Genomic DNA, 19,753 nt, shown 5'->3' with positions numbered 1-19,753 from the left:
ATGGTTATTTTCACCTTGGGTTGGAATTGCTAAGTGTTTTCTGTGGCTGAACGGCTGCCTAATTCCAGACTATACAGAAGCACACATGGCACACACACTGCAGACTAGAGGGACATCAGAAAGAAATATCTTCCTCTTCCTTTGGAAACTTTTTTAAAGAGGAACAAAAACATCCCTTTCCAAAAGCTTATTTTTAAAGAAGAGACAAAAGGAAGTTCCACCAAAGGAGGTTATGTTATGTGTTAAATGTAAGAGGATTCAGCTCATTTGAAGCAAAGAGATTCCTTCCCCATTATATTCCGAACCTCCCAGACAGATAACAGAGATCTTGTGAGCATTTGAGGAATAATGAAAATTAATCACCTCAATGCAGATTTAATGCTTCCTTTTAAAACTGGTTTGACTTACTCAACAGCTAGAGAGCATCGTAAAAAGATGAAAAACTTACCATAGCACTCCGTACCCCAGAATCCTGGACAGCACTTTTTCTCCTCAATTTCCTTCTTACATATGTGATGGCATCCTGGCTGGGAAAGTGTATTTTCTCCTAACTTGACAGTGTATCTTAAAAAGAACAATCCAAGATTCATGATTGCAACACAAACATACCAAACGCCTGTTAGAGGGTTTCTAAGCAATCACATTGCAGTGCACTGAACTCTGAATGGAAGAAGGGCACTCATTCCCTCTGCCATACATGCACACAAGAGTTTGCACTTGGGTTATGTCTTCTCTAAGGATGCCCATTGATTTGAGCCTCAAAGATCGGTTACAAGAAATCTGCCAGGGACTGGACATGAGACAGGACCTTGGGCAGTCTGAGGGCATCAGGACAGAAACCTTGGATGCTGGAAGGTTAGAAAGCACAGAAACTAAGTTAGGATCTCCAGGGTGACTCAACATTTGACTTCACACCTAAAATGACCTTGAAAGAACAAAATCTCCTGCCAGGACTTGTCCCTTTCTGTCTTGCACTAAAGATTCCAGATTGGGATGCTGGAAATTTGGATTTAATAGCTGTGTTACTCACAGGTTCTCCATTCAATCTTGGACAAACCCCTTAAAACCCCAAGAGAAGCATCATCTTTTCAACCGTTCATCCATCACCTCTACATACAGGGTAAGCCCTTGGTGGCAGTGTCTCTTGTTCTGCACGTATGCAGTACAGAACTATTCCTGAGTCTGTCCAACAACCACCATGAGAGCAGATAACACTCAGAAAAGCTGCATACACTCACATTATTCTTACGCTTCATTTTATTTTTGGCACAACATCCTTCCCAAAAGGAACTTGGAAATTGTCTCAATAGCACTGCTGCTTTGGCTTCAATCTGACTCCTATGCATGTCTGTGCAAAAACTGCTATAAACTGCAAAACTGCTACAGCTATTTTTAAAGTATTTCAACAGAATAGTGAATCACAGAAAACAGTAGACAATGGAGCTATATTTTAACAGTTAACATTCACTACTGAATAGATACACAAACAATGATCTATAGTGTTACATTTTTTAAAAACTTCCTGGTAAATTCAGTTTTCCTTCACTCTTTTCCTATTAGAGCCAAGCTCAACAGAATAAGAACAAGGAACACATGAACAAGCAATTGTCATAAAGCGAACTAGGAAGGTAAAAAGTTCAGAAGATTATTGCTGGAAGCTGGGAGGATATACAAGGGGAACTATCATTATATTATTTTCCTAATAATCCACTATGGAATTCTGAGTCTGGATTAGGTTTCTATGCTAGACAGACCTGTGTTAAGTTGCTGTATCAGGATTAGCAAACTCAGGTTGTTTAGGGTAAGTTAGAGGTAATTAGCATGTAATTTGTTCTGTGGATATACAACCTTATGCCCAGCAAAAAGTCCAGGGGATTTGCAAGGAGACAAAAGCAACAACAATAGGGGCCATAAATCCATTTTTATACATCTAAAACCAAAATTCCTTGGAGCTTTAGAGCTCAAAAAACATATGTGTTCTCCTGAAAACATATGCACTACTCCTTGCATAGCAGAGCTGCACCAACACCTTAACATGGTTAGGAAATAGGCCTTACCTGCAGTTCCTCACTCCTAATCCTTGGGTGGTCTTTAACCAGCCTTTTGGACACACCGTTTTAGGTGCTGCGGCACAAGCAGTACATGCTGTATTCATGGTAAACATCGTCTTGATATTGCATCGCATGGATTTTAACTTAAAAAAGAAAAAACAGAATGGAAATAAGCCCAAAATTAAATTGTTACCCTAGCCACTCATCTTGCCAACCTTTAATATCTTTATCAACATTGCACCATTCTTTAGATACCACTGGGAAGGGCAGTCACCAGTGCAGCTGCTGGGAGGTCCACCACACACTCATATGGGCTAAACTATCATGTCGTGCTGCTGTATGCTACTCCGCTTGGATCTCAGCTAGAAGGCAATAGGGCACATCGCAGCCCTCTTATCTTTCCCCTACACCTCACAGCAAAAATTCTAACCATTTCTAAAATAAATGAACAGTGCACAGTTATGATTAAGCTGATCTTTTATAAACATGTGGTAGTGGTATGTGAGCACAAGCCCTAAATTAATGCTTCTTTGCCAGAAGACACTGAATTAAAATGCAACACAACATTTCTCTTCCATGCCATTGCTGTGGTCCATTTCACTGGTGGTTTCATTGCTGTTCTACAGGTCCAAAGAACCGAATGCATTAGCTCAGACTATTTCCCAGACCCCAGGAGCTGTTCACACAAATATTTCTCATGGCAATTGTCTTCAAGAAGGTGCAAAGGGGTGGATTAAAAGGAAAGGTGCTCTGCACCAATCTGACCACCTGGACGGCCCTTGATGCTTTGACCCTAGGTGAGAAGACTCCATAATCATTGGCAAGAAGATCAGGTAGGACACTTGGATAATTCACATGGCTGGTGATAAATTCAGCACAAGTCCTTCCACCCAACCAGAATAACTGCAGGGGTTCAGGTTTCCTCACAAGGCTTTTCTGTACCCCTGTACCCAGCAATCCTGCTTCTCCAAATGAAACACAGCCAGAGCAGATGAAAACAGTACAGTACAGAGTGAATAATCATCATCATATGCCAACTTGTCATTAAAGCTCATGATTTTACCCCAAAAGTGTTTCCTTGAATTTCTAAACTTCTGGAGTCAAGCAACTGCACAGAAGCCTCATTGCTCATTTTAAAAAAAAGACAATGTTTGCCACTGACGATGGCAGAGAAAAGCTGGGAGGCATGAGCTGTGTTTGCCCCAGAAGGTCACTGGCTGGGGAAAAACCACACAGTTCACCTCTACTGTGCCTCTACAGGCACTGTATTTTCTAAAAATAAAAACATTAGATCAAATTTTGGGAGGAGGCCTTGATCTGGGATTTTTTAAGCCAAACCTGAACAATGCTGTTAATGTAGCAGCTCTCCAGTGCCTAGAACTCCTTGTTTTGGATTCCCATCAGCAATCTCAGCTTTGCTTCCTCTGAACTTAAGCCCAAATGCATACATTTGCCTCAAGGCAAGGGAGGAAACCCATGGCTTCCCATCAGTTATCAACAGTTCAGGAAGGCCCTCCCAGATGGTAGCCAGCAGACCCTGTCAGGAAAACCTCCTGAGAGATAACCCTCAAGTCCCAGGTCCACAGGGACATCGCCCTGGAATGGTTTCCTGACTCACACCCACGTTCCCCCTGCCTGGAGTTGTTGAGCTTTCTCTCACCTTCATGGATCCATTTTCTGCAGCCACACATGCAAAACTGCTGCCCAATGAAGAAAGTGATTTCTGTGTCTGTTGTTGCCCTTCACATGGATATTAATTTCTAGTTGTGCATCTAGGGCTTTCTTTACCATACAGTAGCCTCCACTTCCTTTGGTGGCAGAATCCCCACCAAAGGAACCTGTTATGTCAAGGACTCCTTTGCATTATCAACAGCTCAAAACCAATCCGAGATCCACCAAATCCACCTATCCGTGTCCTGTGAGCACCAGCTTTACTGATTTTATCCAGCAGGACAGAGATCAGCTTTGCTGTTCCTTATGTTTCTACCCCATTGGCACACAGTGCAGCCGGAGGAGATTTCCCCTTTTTCAAAACAGAAAGACAGTCAATATGGATGAATAAACGAGGTGCTACCTCCAGAGTACTCTGTCGCAAAAGATCAGCAGTGCCATTGATGGGGTAGGGAAGAAGTCCATCCAACCAGCTGATTCAAGTACAAATTAGGACTCCAGATTAAAGCTGGGCTTTTGAAAGGAGCCAGTTGAAGCCAGGCACACGGTTCTGACAGAGTGGTACATCTCCTGCCTTTCTAGTCCCATCAAATCCCGGCTTTAACCTTCACTGAGACAATACCTCAGAAAGAGGAATGGGAAGATGGCCAAGGAAGAAACACAGAGGTGGACATCTTCCCATGAGTTATGATGTTAATGTTGTCAGAATTACCCCACAAACCTTTATCAGGTGTCTGAGGCACCCTATCTGTATGAAAAAGACCACACAAACAACAGAGCACAAACCACTAAATTAAAACTCTCCAATCCTCTATTTCATCTTTACTTCCAGACATCAGGAGTTAGCTGTCAGACACAGCTGAGCCATTAAATGTGTTCTCTGTTATGGTGGTGGAGGAAGATACCATTATTCACACATTGCTCCATTTTCCTTCTCTTTCCTTCACCAATGTGGCTCCATTTCTAAATGGAGAGGGACACTGGGAGAGGAGAAGGGCTGTTACTCTTCCCTATTGGCATCTTTAATTACTTGCAGGACTCTAAGACAAGACAGTTATTGTAGAATTCCCCCTACCCTTCCTTCCTGGGACACTTCATGAACTTTAGGCAGCTTTCCAGTAAGATCTTCCGCTTTTTATAAGGAAATACGCTTGTGTCAGCAGCAACAGGCAGGAGGAAAGAGGAAGAAAACAGCTGTGTGGAAAATAATTAAAAAAAAATATTTCCCTTCTTATTTGAGTGACAGAACTGATGAAGCAGTCATTTTCTGGAGTGTTTTGCTTCTTAGGAAAGCAGAAGAGGGAATCAAGGGACATAAATGCAACAGTTTGGATACTTAGATTTTGGAGAGGATGAAAGACAGGAGTTTTGAGTCAGAGGTGGCTCCTGGGGCACAGCCTCATGGAAAACAATGATGCACTGCTCCCTTGGGCTCATCTGTGACCGCTGTTTCTACGTTTGAAGACACTGGAGAGGAAGCAGCAAGAGGGAATATCTGTCCCTGTGATGCAGCAATGCTGCCTGGTGGGCTGAGAGTCAGTGAGGTGCACGGTGGCTATGCCAGCGAAACGGGATGAAAAGAGTCACCGTTCCGATCAGGTGATGTCGTGAGCCTGGACTGTATCACACTTTGGGTACAAAACAACAGAAAAGGAAGACTGGTGCTCTCAAACAGCTCCAAACTTAAAGGAGGCTTTTCAAGCAGAAGACTTCTAGCTGTAGTTGAAAGAAGTTATGACCCAGGGTGCCTCTGTCCACACTGAGCTCTGTCTTGCCGGGGCTGGACTGTGCTCTCTCCCTGTGCTCAAACACATGCATGTGCATGAGCAGCCACTGCCCTCTGTGCTAAGCTGAGATATATCTGAGCTTCTGGATGCCGCAGTGTTTCCTTCCCTCCTCTCACTCTGACACAGATGTCCCTTACTTCTCAAGTGCTCATGTTTCTCTCATTCCACCTCAAAAGAATAAGCTGGGAAGGGTTTTTTAAGGGCTAGTTTAATTCCCCTCATTTCGCCCTTTATGTTTTCCTTCCAAACCATAACACAAATCCTTCTGCATGGCAAAATCTCAAGGAAGAAAGAAAAACACATTTGGACGTCAGTGTTCGGCTCCAACAATCCTGGGAGCCAGTTCTGGAAACAGCCATTATCTAATGAATCACCAAGTTTCCAGTGCATTTGCCCTTTACAAAACAGAGCTGTAGACACATGCTTGAGTCATTATAGTGATGCACCTCCCCAAGAACTTCTCAATAACACTTTAGCTGAACAGACCAGTGGCTTCTGGACACACAAACCCTTCGCCTTTGTCCAAGGAAGACACTTTTCAGCATGAGGGTGAACAATCAAGCTCAGAGATCACATAAGACAAGATCTACTATTGCCCTGGGTGTTCCCCACCAATCTCAGCTGCAGAGCACTGGAGGCACAGGGATGCAGAGAGCATTCCCCTCATTTCCCACCTGCCTCCATTCTGCCTCTAGCACAGCCTGGGACTGGCCTCCGCCCAGCAGAAAAACATTCACGGTTCTCACATCTGCTGCATCTACCCCACCCCATACCGAGAGGTATACAAAAAGCAAATCGGGCTAACAGATATACCAAATATGTCATATTTGAGCCATCAAATCAGAGCCCTAGGGCAACATCACTGAAAAACAGCTGGCACAAAATCTCTCTTGTCTCTTGATGGCCCCTGCAAGCCAATTGAGGCCTCTTGTGGAATTACAGCACTTCTACTGCAATTGGATCCAGTTGCCATCCTAAACTATCAGAGAAGACTTCATCAGACCCTTCTTTTTCCTTACCTCCCATTATAACCTTCCAAATGTTTCTTCTCTTTCTCCAAAGAGGGAACCTTTTGGAGAAAAAACTCTAAAAGGGAGTTATTTTTCCTGGATTAAATAAACTGCCCCAGAGGTGATTCAAAATATTTCACTTCTCTGTGAGTGGGTACTCATTACCTGATATTTTAACTGTTTCACACCAAGCCAGACACCTCAGTGATTATAGAAATCAACACAGTGTCTCAAGGCGAAGAGACTTAAATTTCCACTTACACCAGCTGAAGATGTGAGCCCATGCCTCTGAACGCACTACTATACTGGAACCCATCTGCCCGGAACCCATGCCTCCAGACAAACAAAAACACCAGCAGAGACAGTTCTTCATGTTTGTGCTCAAGTCACTTTAGTGATCGTACAAGCCTAAAGGTTCGTGAGGTTCTTACCTTACTTGTATGCTTATTAGTCATTTATAGCCCTTTTATGAAAGGGTCTATACAAGAGCTTCCACTCCAAGTTCTGACACTGAAGCATCTTTTCAGTGCTCTGGCTTTTTCTAAATTAAATCTTTCAGACTCACACGCACCTTCCTTAGCACAGGTCTGTCCACTCCCCACAAGGCCTCTCTTTGTCATCCAAGACAAGACAACCCTTCTATAGCTCCGATCCCCAGGGAAAAAGATTTCCAAATGCCCCACGCAACTTCTGACTTTGTAGGCCAGTTCATTCCTCCAACAGCAGGACACAAGAAGGGCAATGGCAGAAGACAATAAAGTATGAATTAGTGTGAATTCTAGCCTGCAGAAAATGGGATGCCTCACCATGGATCCTAGAGAATAGATCTACAAAGGCATCATACATTCTTCTAGATGCTGCTGCTAAACACAAGAATGGAGATAAAGGAATCAACAGAAAATCAACAAAATTGAAACAAAATCAAAACAAAATGGAAATTATTCCACACTCCTCATTGGGGAGCTGCTGGGAAATGTACTTGAAACAAAAGTATCTATCCTGTTGCAAAGCAACAACTTGAAGAGATTTTTAATTATTATTTTTTTTATAAAATTCTCCTAGGAAACTTATGGACCTGTCCTGCCAGATGCTAAGCTCCCATCACACATATTGAAAATAGCGGAAGACAAAGATGCTGAGTATATTCCTTTCATATTGCTACTTTTGCATTGAGTGCAGAACATAAATACAAATTTAATCTGATCTAAAACTCAAGCAGCTCCCTTCAACTCTATTTTTAGTTCCTCAGTTTAGATGACACACATACCCATACATAAGCAGAGAAGATACCTTACAGTCCTAAAGTTTAATTATGGATGTTATTCTGCAGCTAACTAAATGTAAATAAAAAAGCAGTTTTGGGGAGGACTATTTCATAACACACAACTATCCAAATATGAAGAACTGTTCAATGAACATTTAAACAAAGACTCACAGACTTACCTTCTGACTCTGGCAGTCAGCTGTAGGAGTGAAGCATGCTGCTAAGAAGAAAAACAGCAACCCAGGAGGATGCATTTTCATGCTTTTACAGGCAGGACCCTTTCCACAAAAGGGGTGGCGATAGAGGCTGCAATTTCTGTAAGATAAGACCGCCTACTAAGAATCAGATCCAAGACAAACCAGAGGTTAAAAGTAAACAGGGACAGAGCATTTTTGTACTGTGCTTTTTGGCTGCAAAACCTTCAGAAGTGGATCTGCTACTTCTAGTGTTACATCTGAATCAATACCACCTTTTTCTTTCTTTCTATTCCTTTTTTAAATGCACAAGCAGAACTCCTTAGTAAAAGGTTTACTCAAAACAGGAACATCTACGGATTTCCTCTTACATATCAGTTCAAAACAGAAGGAAGGAAATCCTTAGTTTTCAACTAATTGGAATGAAAAGAGGTTAACTGTATACTTAACTGAAGACAAATCCAATGGGCAAACTTAAATACCATGAATTCATGAAGGGTAAGTTAACTTCCTTTTACCACTGATGTTAATATGTCCACAACACCTCAAACAGAAGGTAGACCAGACCATTGCCTATCCCAAAGTATGCATGAACAAAACAATGCAAGTGACATGCTGTGTTTCAGAGCAATAATGTAAGCACATCCTATCAATCAATCAAGCACTCTGGGTAGCCTTTGATAATTATTTTAAATATTTGAGTTTCTCAGCAAGAAAAGCATCACATTTTGCAGGCGCTATGGCAGCAATGGCAAAATACATCATTTTCCAAACACTCTGCTGACAGCTTGATGAATCCAAGGAGCACTTCCATAGCACTGAGAATAATAAAGTCCCAAAATGGGATTAAAAAAAAAACATGCTAGCCTGAGGTATGGTCTACAATTTATTTTCTCCTTTTGAACTTTACAAACAACTAAGAATTGATTATCGACAGATTTTACATGGACTTTGTCTCCCTGTGCTGCGAAGAGAACCCACTGTACTGAACAGTCCAAGGACTGTTTCTGTTAGTAACAAATCCTACTGAGCAATGAGGGATCTTTTAATTTTTGAGCCATTAATAGTACGTGAAGGTGCCTAAATGAAGCCAGGATAGGAAGCTATTATTGTGTTTACATAAATAATTGAGAGCATTAGTATCTTTTTGCCCCCTGCATACACGCAAAGATACACATGCTAACATATAAAGTATATAAGAACTGCTGTACTTACTAGTGCTGTTAATTGTGCTTTACCTCTTCCTCCATCCTACAGAGATAGCCAGCATGATGAACAGCCAGCACTATTATATATCATGCACTAACAGGAAGCAGATAAGTCACACAACCATCCACTGCAACCCATGTGAGAAGTACCAGCCCACAGTTCAATCTGACGGCTCAGCCCACTTGTTCTGTTACAGGACAACTGCAGCCCTGGGACCATCGCTGCCCAACAGACGGCCACTCTGTCAGGGTCAGAGGGTTCACACAGCTCTGGAAACCATTTGATAACCTGCAGATCTGTGAAATGAGGCAAAAGAAAGATAGCTCAGACCAGTTCTGGTGGGATGGCAAAATCACAAATGTACAGTGGGGACGTGCAGGAGGTAGAAATAAACGGATGCCTGTAAAGTTGAAAGCAGACAACCTTTATTGCTAAAACACACACATATTTATAATCACATATTCTGCAAAGTCACTGTGCACGTGCACAAGCATCAAATATGATTGGTTATACCAACTCTATACACGCGCATAAACACAGGACATAATTGGTTATACCAACTCTGTACACATGCATAAACATAGGACATAATTGGTTATACCAACTAAAACATGTGAAACTTGTCTCAGTCTAATTGGTCAAGATAAACTGCCGAATTGAGGTTCTTTGTGCCAAGTTCACTTCATCGTGGAATGCGCACCTGTGTTCTTCTAATTGGCATCTTTCTTTTTTTGTCTTCTTGTTTATTCTGTTCAAGGTCTTCTAAAGGCGTCTGGAATGCTCTTGTGACCGTTAGCTAAATATGTGTCCACAATTCCCCCTTTTTTTGTTTTTCGTCAATTAACACCTGCTGTATTGCCCTTTGCAAAGATCTATGAACACAATTAATTAAACACGGTAAAAGCAACATTATACCTAATAAAATACACAAGAAGAAAAGAAACCCCGATTTTTAACAAAGATACAAACCAACTCCTAAGTCCCCATCCTGCAGCTAAATGCTCTAAGCCGAAATGACAGCTTTCTTAATTGCGTTAAAGCTCTTGCAGCTCCTTCTTGCCTCTGCAGTTCTGTTATCTTGTTTATTAATTGCTCCACTGTCCAAGTTCCTCATGTCCATTGTTCTTCTGGTGGTTCAAAGTCCGTTCATACTGCAGCTGTCACGTACTCCTGCCCACTCATGCTAACTGCGGCCTACTTATGCTAACTCTAAATAATCAGGCTCAAAGAAATGTCCCCCATTTTCCATGAAATCTCCCACAATTCCCCCTTTTTGTTTTTTGTGCAAGCCAAGTTAGATGAAATGCTTTTGCAATCATACGTTCAACTATTTTTATGATACGTAGTACAATCATTACAACTGCTAATATTACAATTAAAATAACTAAGCCATGCATAAGCAAATCTTTCAACCATCCCATAATTCCCAAACTTGCTAGTCATCCACTTAACCCTGTGTCAGTTATTGTGAGCCTTTTACTGTGAATCATATTGATATCGGGTGTTAGTAACGTAAGTTGTCCGAGGCTACATGGCCTCCTGTTAAGTTTCGATGGAATTCCCCCCCACGCTCTATCCCCACAAATTAAAAACATCCCCACAGGTAAAGCAGCTGGAGTAGAAAAAAGAGTGTGATATCCTGGAATAGATATAGTTACACTGAGCTGTAGCATTTCTATATACAGGCAAAATAGCATTTACATTCTGACCCTTTTGAGTGGTGTTATAGGTGTAATTAAACATCACACAGGCATTCATGATGACTGATCCTAACAACTCTAACTCTTGAGGTTCTTGCATTACTTGAGGTAGGTGTGCATACACACCATCCCAATTATCGACACAGGATTGTGGGTTAGTACAAAGGGAAAATTCAGGCATTGGATCTGGCCAGGTGTCTAGAGGTAACCCCACCAAACAGGTAGAAAAAGGGTTTTCAGGGGTAGCGACAGAAAGACATATAGCTTCTTGATGCGTTATGTTCGCCAAAGTTACCCATACATTCTGTTTTGGTTGTTGGATCATCCAATTCTTCACTTATGTGTGTCACCCATAACAAGCCGAATGCAGCGAGGAGTCCTTTTAGGTTCAGCGTTTTTCCAAGGATGTAACAACTGTCCAGGGTTTTACCCACTTTGTTGGTACCCACCTTGTTCCGTGATCTGTAACAACACAAGCATAACCTCGTCCCCAGGTTATTAATTGAAATGGTCCTTCCCATACATTTTTCTCAACATTTTTAACCCTAACTTCAACATTGCTATTAATGTCAAACTAATCTCCTACCATGCCTTGCACATGTTTTACAATTGGTGGTACACTTTTGCTATCTGTCAATCTCAAGTAATTCAACACATATACAACTTTGTTCAACCATTCGTGAGGAGTAGCCATCTGCTCTCCCACTTTTTGTTTTTGCAGTTGGCGTTTCAAAGTCTGATTCATGCGTTCTACAACTGCCTGGCCTGTAGGGGAATGTGGTATACCCGTGGTATGTACAATACCCCATTGACTAAAAAACTTTTGAGTTGCCTGTGCGATGTAGCACGGCCCATTGTCAGTTTTTATCTGATGTGGAATGCCGTGTGCTGCAAAAGCCAAACGCAGGTGCTGCTGGACGTGTCAACTTGTTTCTCCTGTCTGCGCTGTTGCCCATACAGCTGCAGAAAAACAATCCACAGACACATGGACATATTTCAATTTACCAAACTTAGGTACGTGTGTTACATCCATTTGCCACAATCGTAAAGAATGCAAAACTCGTGGATTTACGGCTCCAGGTGAATTTGTTCCCACAAATTGTTGTGTCATCGTGTGGTTCACCGGCACGCTCTGCTGGCCGTTTCTCACCATAGGTGGTAGTGGAGAGCTATTCTCAGGATATTTAGAACGGCAAACACGAGCCGTATGGCCACCCTTCTGGCATCTTGCACAAGCCCGAACTGGTCTTACAGTTTGTTGTCGATACTGGGAATGATTTTGTCTCAGTTTCCCTTTAGCCCGACATTGTGCTTTTAAATGACCGGGCTTTCCACAATTGTAACATTTTTTATCCCCTCTAAGTGCAACCACAAACACTTCTGCTAATGCAGTCATTTGGAATGATGTAGTTCCAACCTTGTTACATGCCTCAACCATATCAACAAGGCTGGCATCTCTGGGTAATGCCATCAAAAGCTTTTTGCAGTCAGCATTTGCATTCTCTACTGCTAATTTTAGCGCCAAGGCGTTCTGAGCCTCCACACTTGATACTTGTTTAGTTACTGCATCTCTTAGTCTGTCAACGAAGGACGTGTACAATTCCTGGGGACCCTGCTTAATCTGCATGAACGACGTAACATTTCTACCCTCTTCTGGCAGAGTCATCATTGCTTTAAATGCCATTACTGAAGCAGTTCTCAAGGCCTCTATGGGAAACCTTGCCTGTAATCTTGGATCAGTAAATTTGCCAGTCCCAATAAGGTGATCCATCCCTATTGCCTTCATGGGGTCATCATCGGGTCTATCCAAATTTTTTATAGCAACTTCTTCACACAGTCCCCTCCATCTGTCTCTCCACAACATTTTCTGAGTTGGCTTTAATAGCATGCTGGCTAATTGATCGCAATCATATGGAGTCAAAAGTTGAGCTCCGAAAATATTGTCGAGCAGTGCTTTGGTGAAAGGAGCCATCAGCCCATAATTATGGACTGACTTGCGCACTTCTTTTATCAAATCCCATGAAAGGGGATTCCATTCATTTGGATCATTTGCCCTCACTATAACAGGATAAGCATGAGGAACGACCACTCCCTCGCTTGCTGCTTTCTTATGTATTTCTCTCCAGTAACTTCTCAGGTCACAGCCCAAATCTTCAGCTACATTGTAACTTGGCGGCGGTTTTTCTTTTTCTAAAGAAATATCACCTCGGGGAGGTTCTGACCAATTATCATCATCGTCAGGTAAAGGTGGATATAAACCCGTAGACAGCTTAATCGGGCGTATTTCTTTCTCAGGGTTTCGTGGTAGAATAGGTGGCGATGCCTTTTCTGGCTCCAGTGTACCTTTTACTGAACCATCTGGTAATGTCATTTTATGACAAGTACAGTCAGAGGGACAACACGAAAAAGATGACTCGTTGGTATCGTGTCTGTCCTCATTGCCATTTACCAACACTGATACTGTTGGATTCAAAATCGAATTTGCCTCTGCTGCCACCTTTCTTTCTGCCCATAAGGATCGTACATTGTCAAAAAGCAACCGCCAAGTAGTAACCAGTTCTTCAGCGTGTTGATCCCCTTTAGAGATCGCATCCCATAATTTTGTTCCAATTTCTGCCCAAATATCAGGCTCAAATGCAGTAGCCGTTTCAGCAGGATAGCCCTGAACTCGGCACCATTTCAATAACCTTCTCACGGAGGATTCATTACATTTAATTCTTCTCTTAGAGAGTATATGCAGTAGGAGTCTGACTATTGCCCTTTCCTCCGAGGACATATTCTGCCCCATACTGCCCCTGGTTGCTCACCTTCCTTTCAGGTGTCTTCTTAGCCTAGGCTCAGCTTCCCTGCTTTGGTCCCGCTGACAGCAGTACCTCCAACCAGGGCTTCTCCTGACGCGTCTTCTGCGCTCTCAGGATCACATTGGGGTCACCATTTGCAGGAGGTAGAAATAAACAGATGCCTGTAAAGTTGAAAGCAGACGACCTTTACTGCTAAAACACACACATATTTATAATCACATATTCTGCAAAGTCACTGTGCACGCGCACAAGCATCAAATATGATTGGTTATACCAACTCTATACACGCGCATAAACACAGGACATAATTGGTTATACCAACTAAAACATGCGAAACTTGTCTCAGTCTAATTGGTCAAGATAAACTGCTGAATTGAGGTTCTTTGTGCCAAGTTCCCTTTATCATGGAATGCGCACCTGTGTTCTTCTAATTGGCATCTTTCTTTTTTTGTCTTCTTGTTTATTCTGTTCAAGGTCTTCTAAAGGCGTCTGGAATGCTCTTGCAACCGTTAGCTAAATATGTGTCCACAGGGACGTTCTTGTGGAGGGGGACATTAGTACGGAAGCTGTACAAAGCTTTCTTTACCTAAAGTCATGGTACTAGATTGGCCACGTGAACAGAAGAACGAGACTGCTTCTCTGCTCCATCCTACCTGTTAGGCATACACAGCTAAAACAGGCAGCCTAGAAGGATGTTGACTGCTTGTGGATGGGTTTTCCAAGAGCTAGCTATATGACATAGGGATTAAATTACCAGTACTGGGCATCCACAGATAGCTGATAAGCTTTTAAGGTGAAAATAGCTTACCCTGAGGCACTTGAAGATGCATGGGCATTTTTTAATGAATCTTCAGACCATTTTCTAAGTGGCTCAACACTGAAAATGGTACAGGGGGAAAAGGACCCACAAAGAGTGATTCCAAGGCTTTCCACTGCTGCTTGTCATCACTGTATCCGACCTATTGCAAGGAAACTAGGAAGGGAAGGGAGAGAAAGGCTTGGTGAAATTCCTGTCTGAATTAAATAAATCAGATTCACAGCAACATTAAAAGGTTCACAGCCAGGTTCCTTATCTGACCGTACCTCATTTAAAGGCAAGCAGTAAACCAGCAACATACAGGCTAAAAATGCAAACACCAAGTAGTGTCATTGTACAGCAGCAGAACATAAACTGAAAAATCAAAAGGTCCTCTGTCATCAGATGCTGCTCTTCTGATCAAGCAACATAGGCAGCATGTTTCAGTCACTGCATATGAACTGCTCTGAGAGAATGGAAACTTACTTTGTGGATCACTGGTGCTGCATCTGGAACACCAAAACCTCTATCAACTTTGGATCTGTGTGATTCTGGGAATTAGTAAGAAGGTGAAGCACCAACTGCCTCCAAATCAATGGGTGGCCAATAACCATTAATAATGATTAGTACACGGTGGAAAGATGCCAACATGCTTGCAGTGGCAGTCCAGTTGGCAGTATCACCAAAGATGGCAACACTGGCATGGAAACAGCACAGGGAACAAAACTGGGTGAAATAAACACAAATTACTGCTCCACTTACACTGTTCCTGTTCTCTTCTGATGAATGGATTCCTCCTAGGCAGATAGACAGATTTTCTCAAGGATTATATCAATAAAAAGCTTATACCTTAGAGGAAAAATGCACTGGATCAATTTTTTGATTCCACTGTTTTGTCCAAGACCCTTCAAAATATGTTGATAAATAAAAAGCAGTTCCTTCACTTGTTTCTCTACAAGACCAGCTCACATACATAGATGTCTGCACAAAGCAATGCAATCCCCCAAAATCCCACAAAGCAAGATCCTGAGATCTGTCAGAGCTCAACATCTGATTGCTTCTAAACTGTCCAGAATTTACAGAGGGAATTTACAGTAGTGCATTAGGAATGAAGCCACAGGACACGCTATGTCACTAGCAATTAAAGGAATATGTGAGACAGGAAAACTGGGGAAAAAAACCCCCTTCATCAAAGGGCAAATTTATAGGCAAGACTTGTAAGAATCTGACGACAGAGTATCCAAATGGCCCTGTGCAGGCAGGGTAGAGGGGTTTCATTCACATCCTAGTCAACGTTTGACTGAAACAGGATTAGGCAAATCCAATTTAAAACATACAGTAGGAGTTGTCAACTGTCTGCCAGCGTGTTTATCTGTGAGGTTTAGCACATGGGCTTTTATTTGTTTTGGAAAGCATGGAGGTTGACTTATCAGTCAAGTGTCTGCTGCCCACATGGCAGAAGGCAGCTCGTTTAGCAGTTGAAGTCACAGACATGGGTCTCAGAAGCATCATCTTCAATTTCTGGCCCTGACACAGACAACTTCTACAAAACATTAATAATTCACCTTGTGGTCTCAAGTCTCCCAAATCATCAGCAGATTGTTAGCAAGCAGCAGTGCTCAGGAGTTTTGCCTCATTCTTTTTGCTTTATGCATTGATGAAAGGTTGGATCCTCTACAGTAACTTATCGAAGACCTGGCATTTTTTTCTGTGAACACATTAACATTCAGAGTCGAGAAACTGCTGGCAAAAACTACTCAACCTGTTCCATAGGAAAAAAAAAGTCACCTGGGTAAAGGTAAACGATATAGCTATGAAGCCTTCCCACCTCCCTGCCTGTGTCACACGCTGCATTTTAAAATGCTGGGTCACCAGCACTTCTCTGAAGCGCGTGCAGCCCTGGCTAGCTTGGACAATTTCCTGCTATTGAAATCTTTTGTTTAAGCAATCTTTACAGAAATTACAGAGCCAAGACGAACGATTTACCATCCAGTCCACCTTGCCACACAGCTTCTATGGGAGTTGACCGTTTGGTAACATCCATAGAGAGAAACAGGTGCTCATTCTGCTCTCCTGAGAAAGCTGGGAAAGAACATAAAGTCTCTTTGCTCTGAATTCTAAGTGCGTAGGAAGGCTGTGAGTCTGAAGAGGTACTAGCAAAGGATTAAACAGACCAAGCCAGAAGCGCTTGTGTGTAGGAAGAGGGCCAGCTGTACCATACTTACTGAACATACCCCTGAGGATCTTGTTGCAGAGGCTAGGACACAATCCTGCTTTTTGGTTTTTGTTTTTTTTCTCTTGGCAAGGTAGAAGGAACAGGAATTTTAAAGTTTGCTGTTGCACAGCAAATAAGAGTCTGTTTATATCTCTCTCTCTCACACATGCAGTGGTCCATTTCCAAGCAGACGGTAGAGCTGCCTGAGCACAGTGGTGTTGTGGAAGAAATTATCGCAGCTACTCACATCCTGTTAGTTCAAAACCTTGAAGGGCAGCAGTACAAATTTCAGTACGTAAATGCTGTAAGTCCTAGCCTATTTATAGCTATTGACTCCTAGTTCCTTTGCACATGCTTCTGCAGTGAAAGCCAGCTACATGTTCCCATCTCTTGGTTTTACTTTTGTACCTTTCCCACCTATTAAGCAGTGCTCTGGGATTATACTGGGAGAGTCAGGCACTAAATTCCCCATAGGTATTCAATATAAATTAGAAGTCTCAGTAAAACTGTTCGAACAGGCTGAGTTACTGAAACTCACCCAGCACCTGGTCACATCAGCATGACTAAAGAGGCAGTGTGTTTTCCCATGGTGGTGCTGCTTATCCTTCACAAACTGTTATCTATAAGGGATAGAAAGGGCCTGTAAAGTGCTTGACTAAAGCTATAGCAAACAGTTTGCCAAGGATTGCACTGAAGTGCCTGCCTGAGAACAGCATGGCAGAGATGACAGTTGTGATCCCACTAACTCAGCATTTTCAACAACTTTAGAGATGCTAGGGAGTTCTTATCACCCCCTCTCTCAGAGACCTTAAAGCCTGAAGCCCAAGGGCTTAGTGCCTAGCTTACCAGCTACAGCCATTACTCTTTATGTACCTATTGAGGTAGGTTTTTTCCAATGTTGGCCACAGCCTTTCTTTAACCCCTTCTTTTTCTCATGAGTTTCATATCCCTTTTCCACATCAATTTTTAGCTTTCCAAGTTACTAAATGCCCTTCATTATCAGGTAGACAGCAGGAGACAGAAGTTTGAAGCCTGTCTGCTCTGAACCACAACTTCATGCTTTTCTTTGTGCTGCTGCTTCTCTGCCCAAGATTTGGTACATTTGAAGATTAATACCGCAGAAGCAAACTTTTTGATCGGACATTCAAGCAAGCAGCTGCACCATTTTGTGTTACTTTGATTTTTTTTAATTATGATTTTTTTTTAAAAAGAAACTCCTTATCAAAACTGACAAGAACAGGAAGTCAAAGGGGCTGATGTAAATACATCACTGTTCAGTACATCTACAGCCAGGCAGATCACAGTGTGCTGTAAAAGCAGCATGGGAATGGACACAGGACAGACAGGATGCAGGTCATGCTGTCATTTCTTGCAAAGAAAACACAGTTTAGCTCAGGTCAGCACCTCGTTTACTTTCCTTCCTAATGAGATTCATTTACAATTTTTCAATTGTAACACAAGGGAAGTTTTAAAACCTTTGGCCAGATCCTCAGCAGATGACACTGAACATAAATAAGTGCATAGGTCTTCCTAGGGTAGCACACATCTACATCAGCTGCAAAGCCAGGCTGTGGAAGTCTAAGATGGTTTAGGAGATACTTCCCTGAAAAAGGTTTCCCCACCTGTCTATGCATGTATCTGGTCCTAACTTTAGCTACTCAGATATTGTCTTAATGTTGAACAAGGGTTGGAAGCTGTAAAAGATCTGAGTATAAAGGATTACTAAAGAAAGAAATATGCATGCAGGGCTTCACAGCACTCTCGCAAAAAGAGAGGAAGAAATCAAGACTCTTATGTGACCACAACTGCTTACAAAACTAGTTCATTTCACAGAACCATCTGTAGAAACTAGTTCTTGAAAGCTCTGAGAAATCTTTATGAAATGAAACTGTAAGCCAATTCATAAAATTCTAGATGATGGATTGTGCATTTAAGGAAAACTCATTTAAAAAAACCCCTGTATTTCAAAACAAAAGATTACATTAGAATTAGACAATAAAAGGCAACAGGGTGGTGCTGAGGAATGACAGTGAATAAAGTTCTTCAGCTTAACATTGCATTAAATGAACAGAAATTTGCACCCACAAAGCACTAACTCCAGCAGGTTTTAACACAGGCAAAAAAGATACCTAGTGGCAGGAGGGAAGGGGATTTCTTGTTTTGGGTTTGGTTGGGCTGTGGTTTGCAGGTTTTTTTTCCAGGTAAAAATGAAAAAGAGCTAAAGTTTCAGGGAAGATACTTTACTTTGCATAGCCCATGCTTTACCTAGCAGAGTATAAAAGATTATTTATTGAAAAAGTGCCTGAAAATAAACAATTCTGATAGCACCATAGATGAGATACTTAATGAACAATCAAGAAATACTGCAGTACATACCTAATGAATTATTAAACATTTTGTTCATCTTAAAATGTGATCAGTGTTTACCAAGATCTCAAGGGGGAATTGTACCTGTTTCCTGGATTAATAATCTGATCCAAAGGAACATATTTAATGTTTTAAACAGCTGTGAACTTAAAAGAATTTCAAGTTTAATCACAGCTGTATTCTTGCTGCAATAAAATCTGAAAAGAGATGTTGACTGCTCAAACCATGTAACAAGCAGGGGATTATCCTTGCTTATTCTAATACATGAGTCTATGATGACATGCACTAGTGTATTAAAATACATTTGAACAATTGGGCTTTACAAAAGATGCTTAGAAACAGAACTCAGGTCTGTCTCAAGCACAAGGCCTCCCCCAGGACAGGCCTTACAAATAAGATGGAAGCAGGTTTGACTCATCCAGAAACACTGACAAGTATAACCCCTTGTATGAGGTGCAGAGATACCTATTCGTGTTGGCTCAAATCCCAGGCAGTTCCAAAGGACTCATTACAGATTCTCTTTGCATTCACTTAAACCATATTGTAAACAATCTGTTCATCTGACAAGTTCTCAAATGCTTGCAGATCAGACCATTTGAGTTGCCACAGGCTCCTCTGAAGCATTACCTATGAGAATTACAAATAAGTTAACAGAGTTACTTCAGAAAGAACTAATGAAGACCTAAAC

At 41.9% G+C, this 19,753-nt stretch overlaps 1 protein-coding gene across 1 annotated transcript in view; it reads right to left on the bottom strand.

Moving 5' to 3' along the window:
* STAB1 (stabilin 1) overlaps window positions 1–19,753 on the bottom strand; it is a 75,262-nt gene that overhangs the window by 54,528 nt on the left and 981 nt on the right. Inside the window, exons 2-11 of the mRNA XM_075053251.1 lie at window positions 19,531–19,692; window positions 16,470–16,565; window positions 16,049–16,191; window positions 14,496–15,332; window positions 13,694–13,848; window positions 9,887–11,348; window positions 9,193–9,482; window positions 7,963–8,098; window positions 2,058–2,194; window positions 449–564 (exon numbers count right to left, since the gene is read on the bottom strand). Coding sequence (XP_074909352.1) covers window positions 449–564; window positions 2,058–2,194; window positions 7,963–8,043 — 334 coding nt within the window. The 5' untranslated portion in view covers window positions 8,044–8,098; window positions 9,193–9,482; window positions 9,887–11,348; ... (3 more) ...; window positions 16,470–16,565; window positions 19,531–19,692. The remainder of the gene's footprint in view (window positions 1–448; window positions 565–2,057; window positions 2,195–7,962; window positions 8,099–9,192; window positions 9,483–9,886; window positions 11,349–13,693; window positions 13,849–14,495; window positions 15,333–16,048; window positions 16,192–16,469; window positions 16,566–19,530; window positions 19,693–19,753) is intronic.

The sequence above is a fragment of the Buteo buteo genome, chromosome 21, assembly GCF_964188355.1.
Source record: "Buteo buteo chromosome 21, bButBut1.hap1.1, whole genome shotgun sequence".
Classification (NCBI taxonomy): domain Eukaryota; kingdom Metazoa; phylum Chordata; class Aves; order Accipitriformes; family Accipitridae; genus Buteo; species Buteo buteo.
The sequence above is the reverse complement of the archived record's forward strand: the minus strand, read 5'-3'. Positions and strand labels throughout refer to the sequence as shown.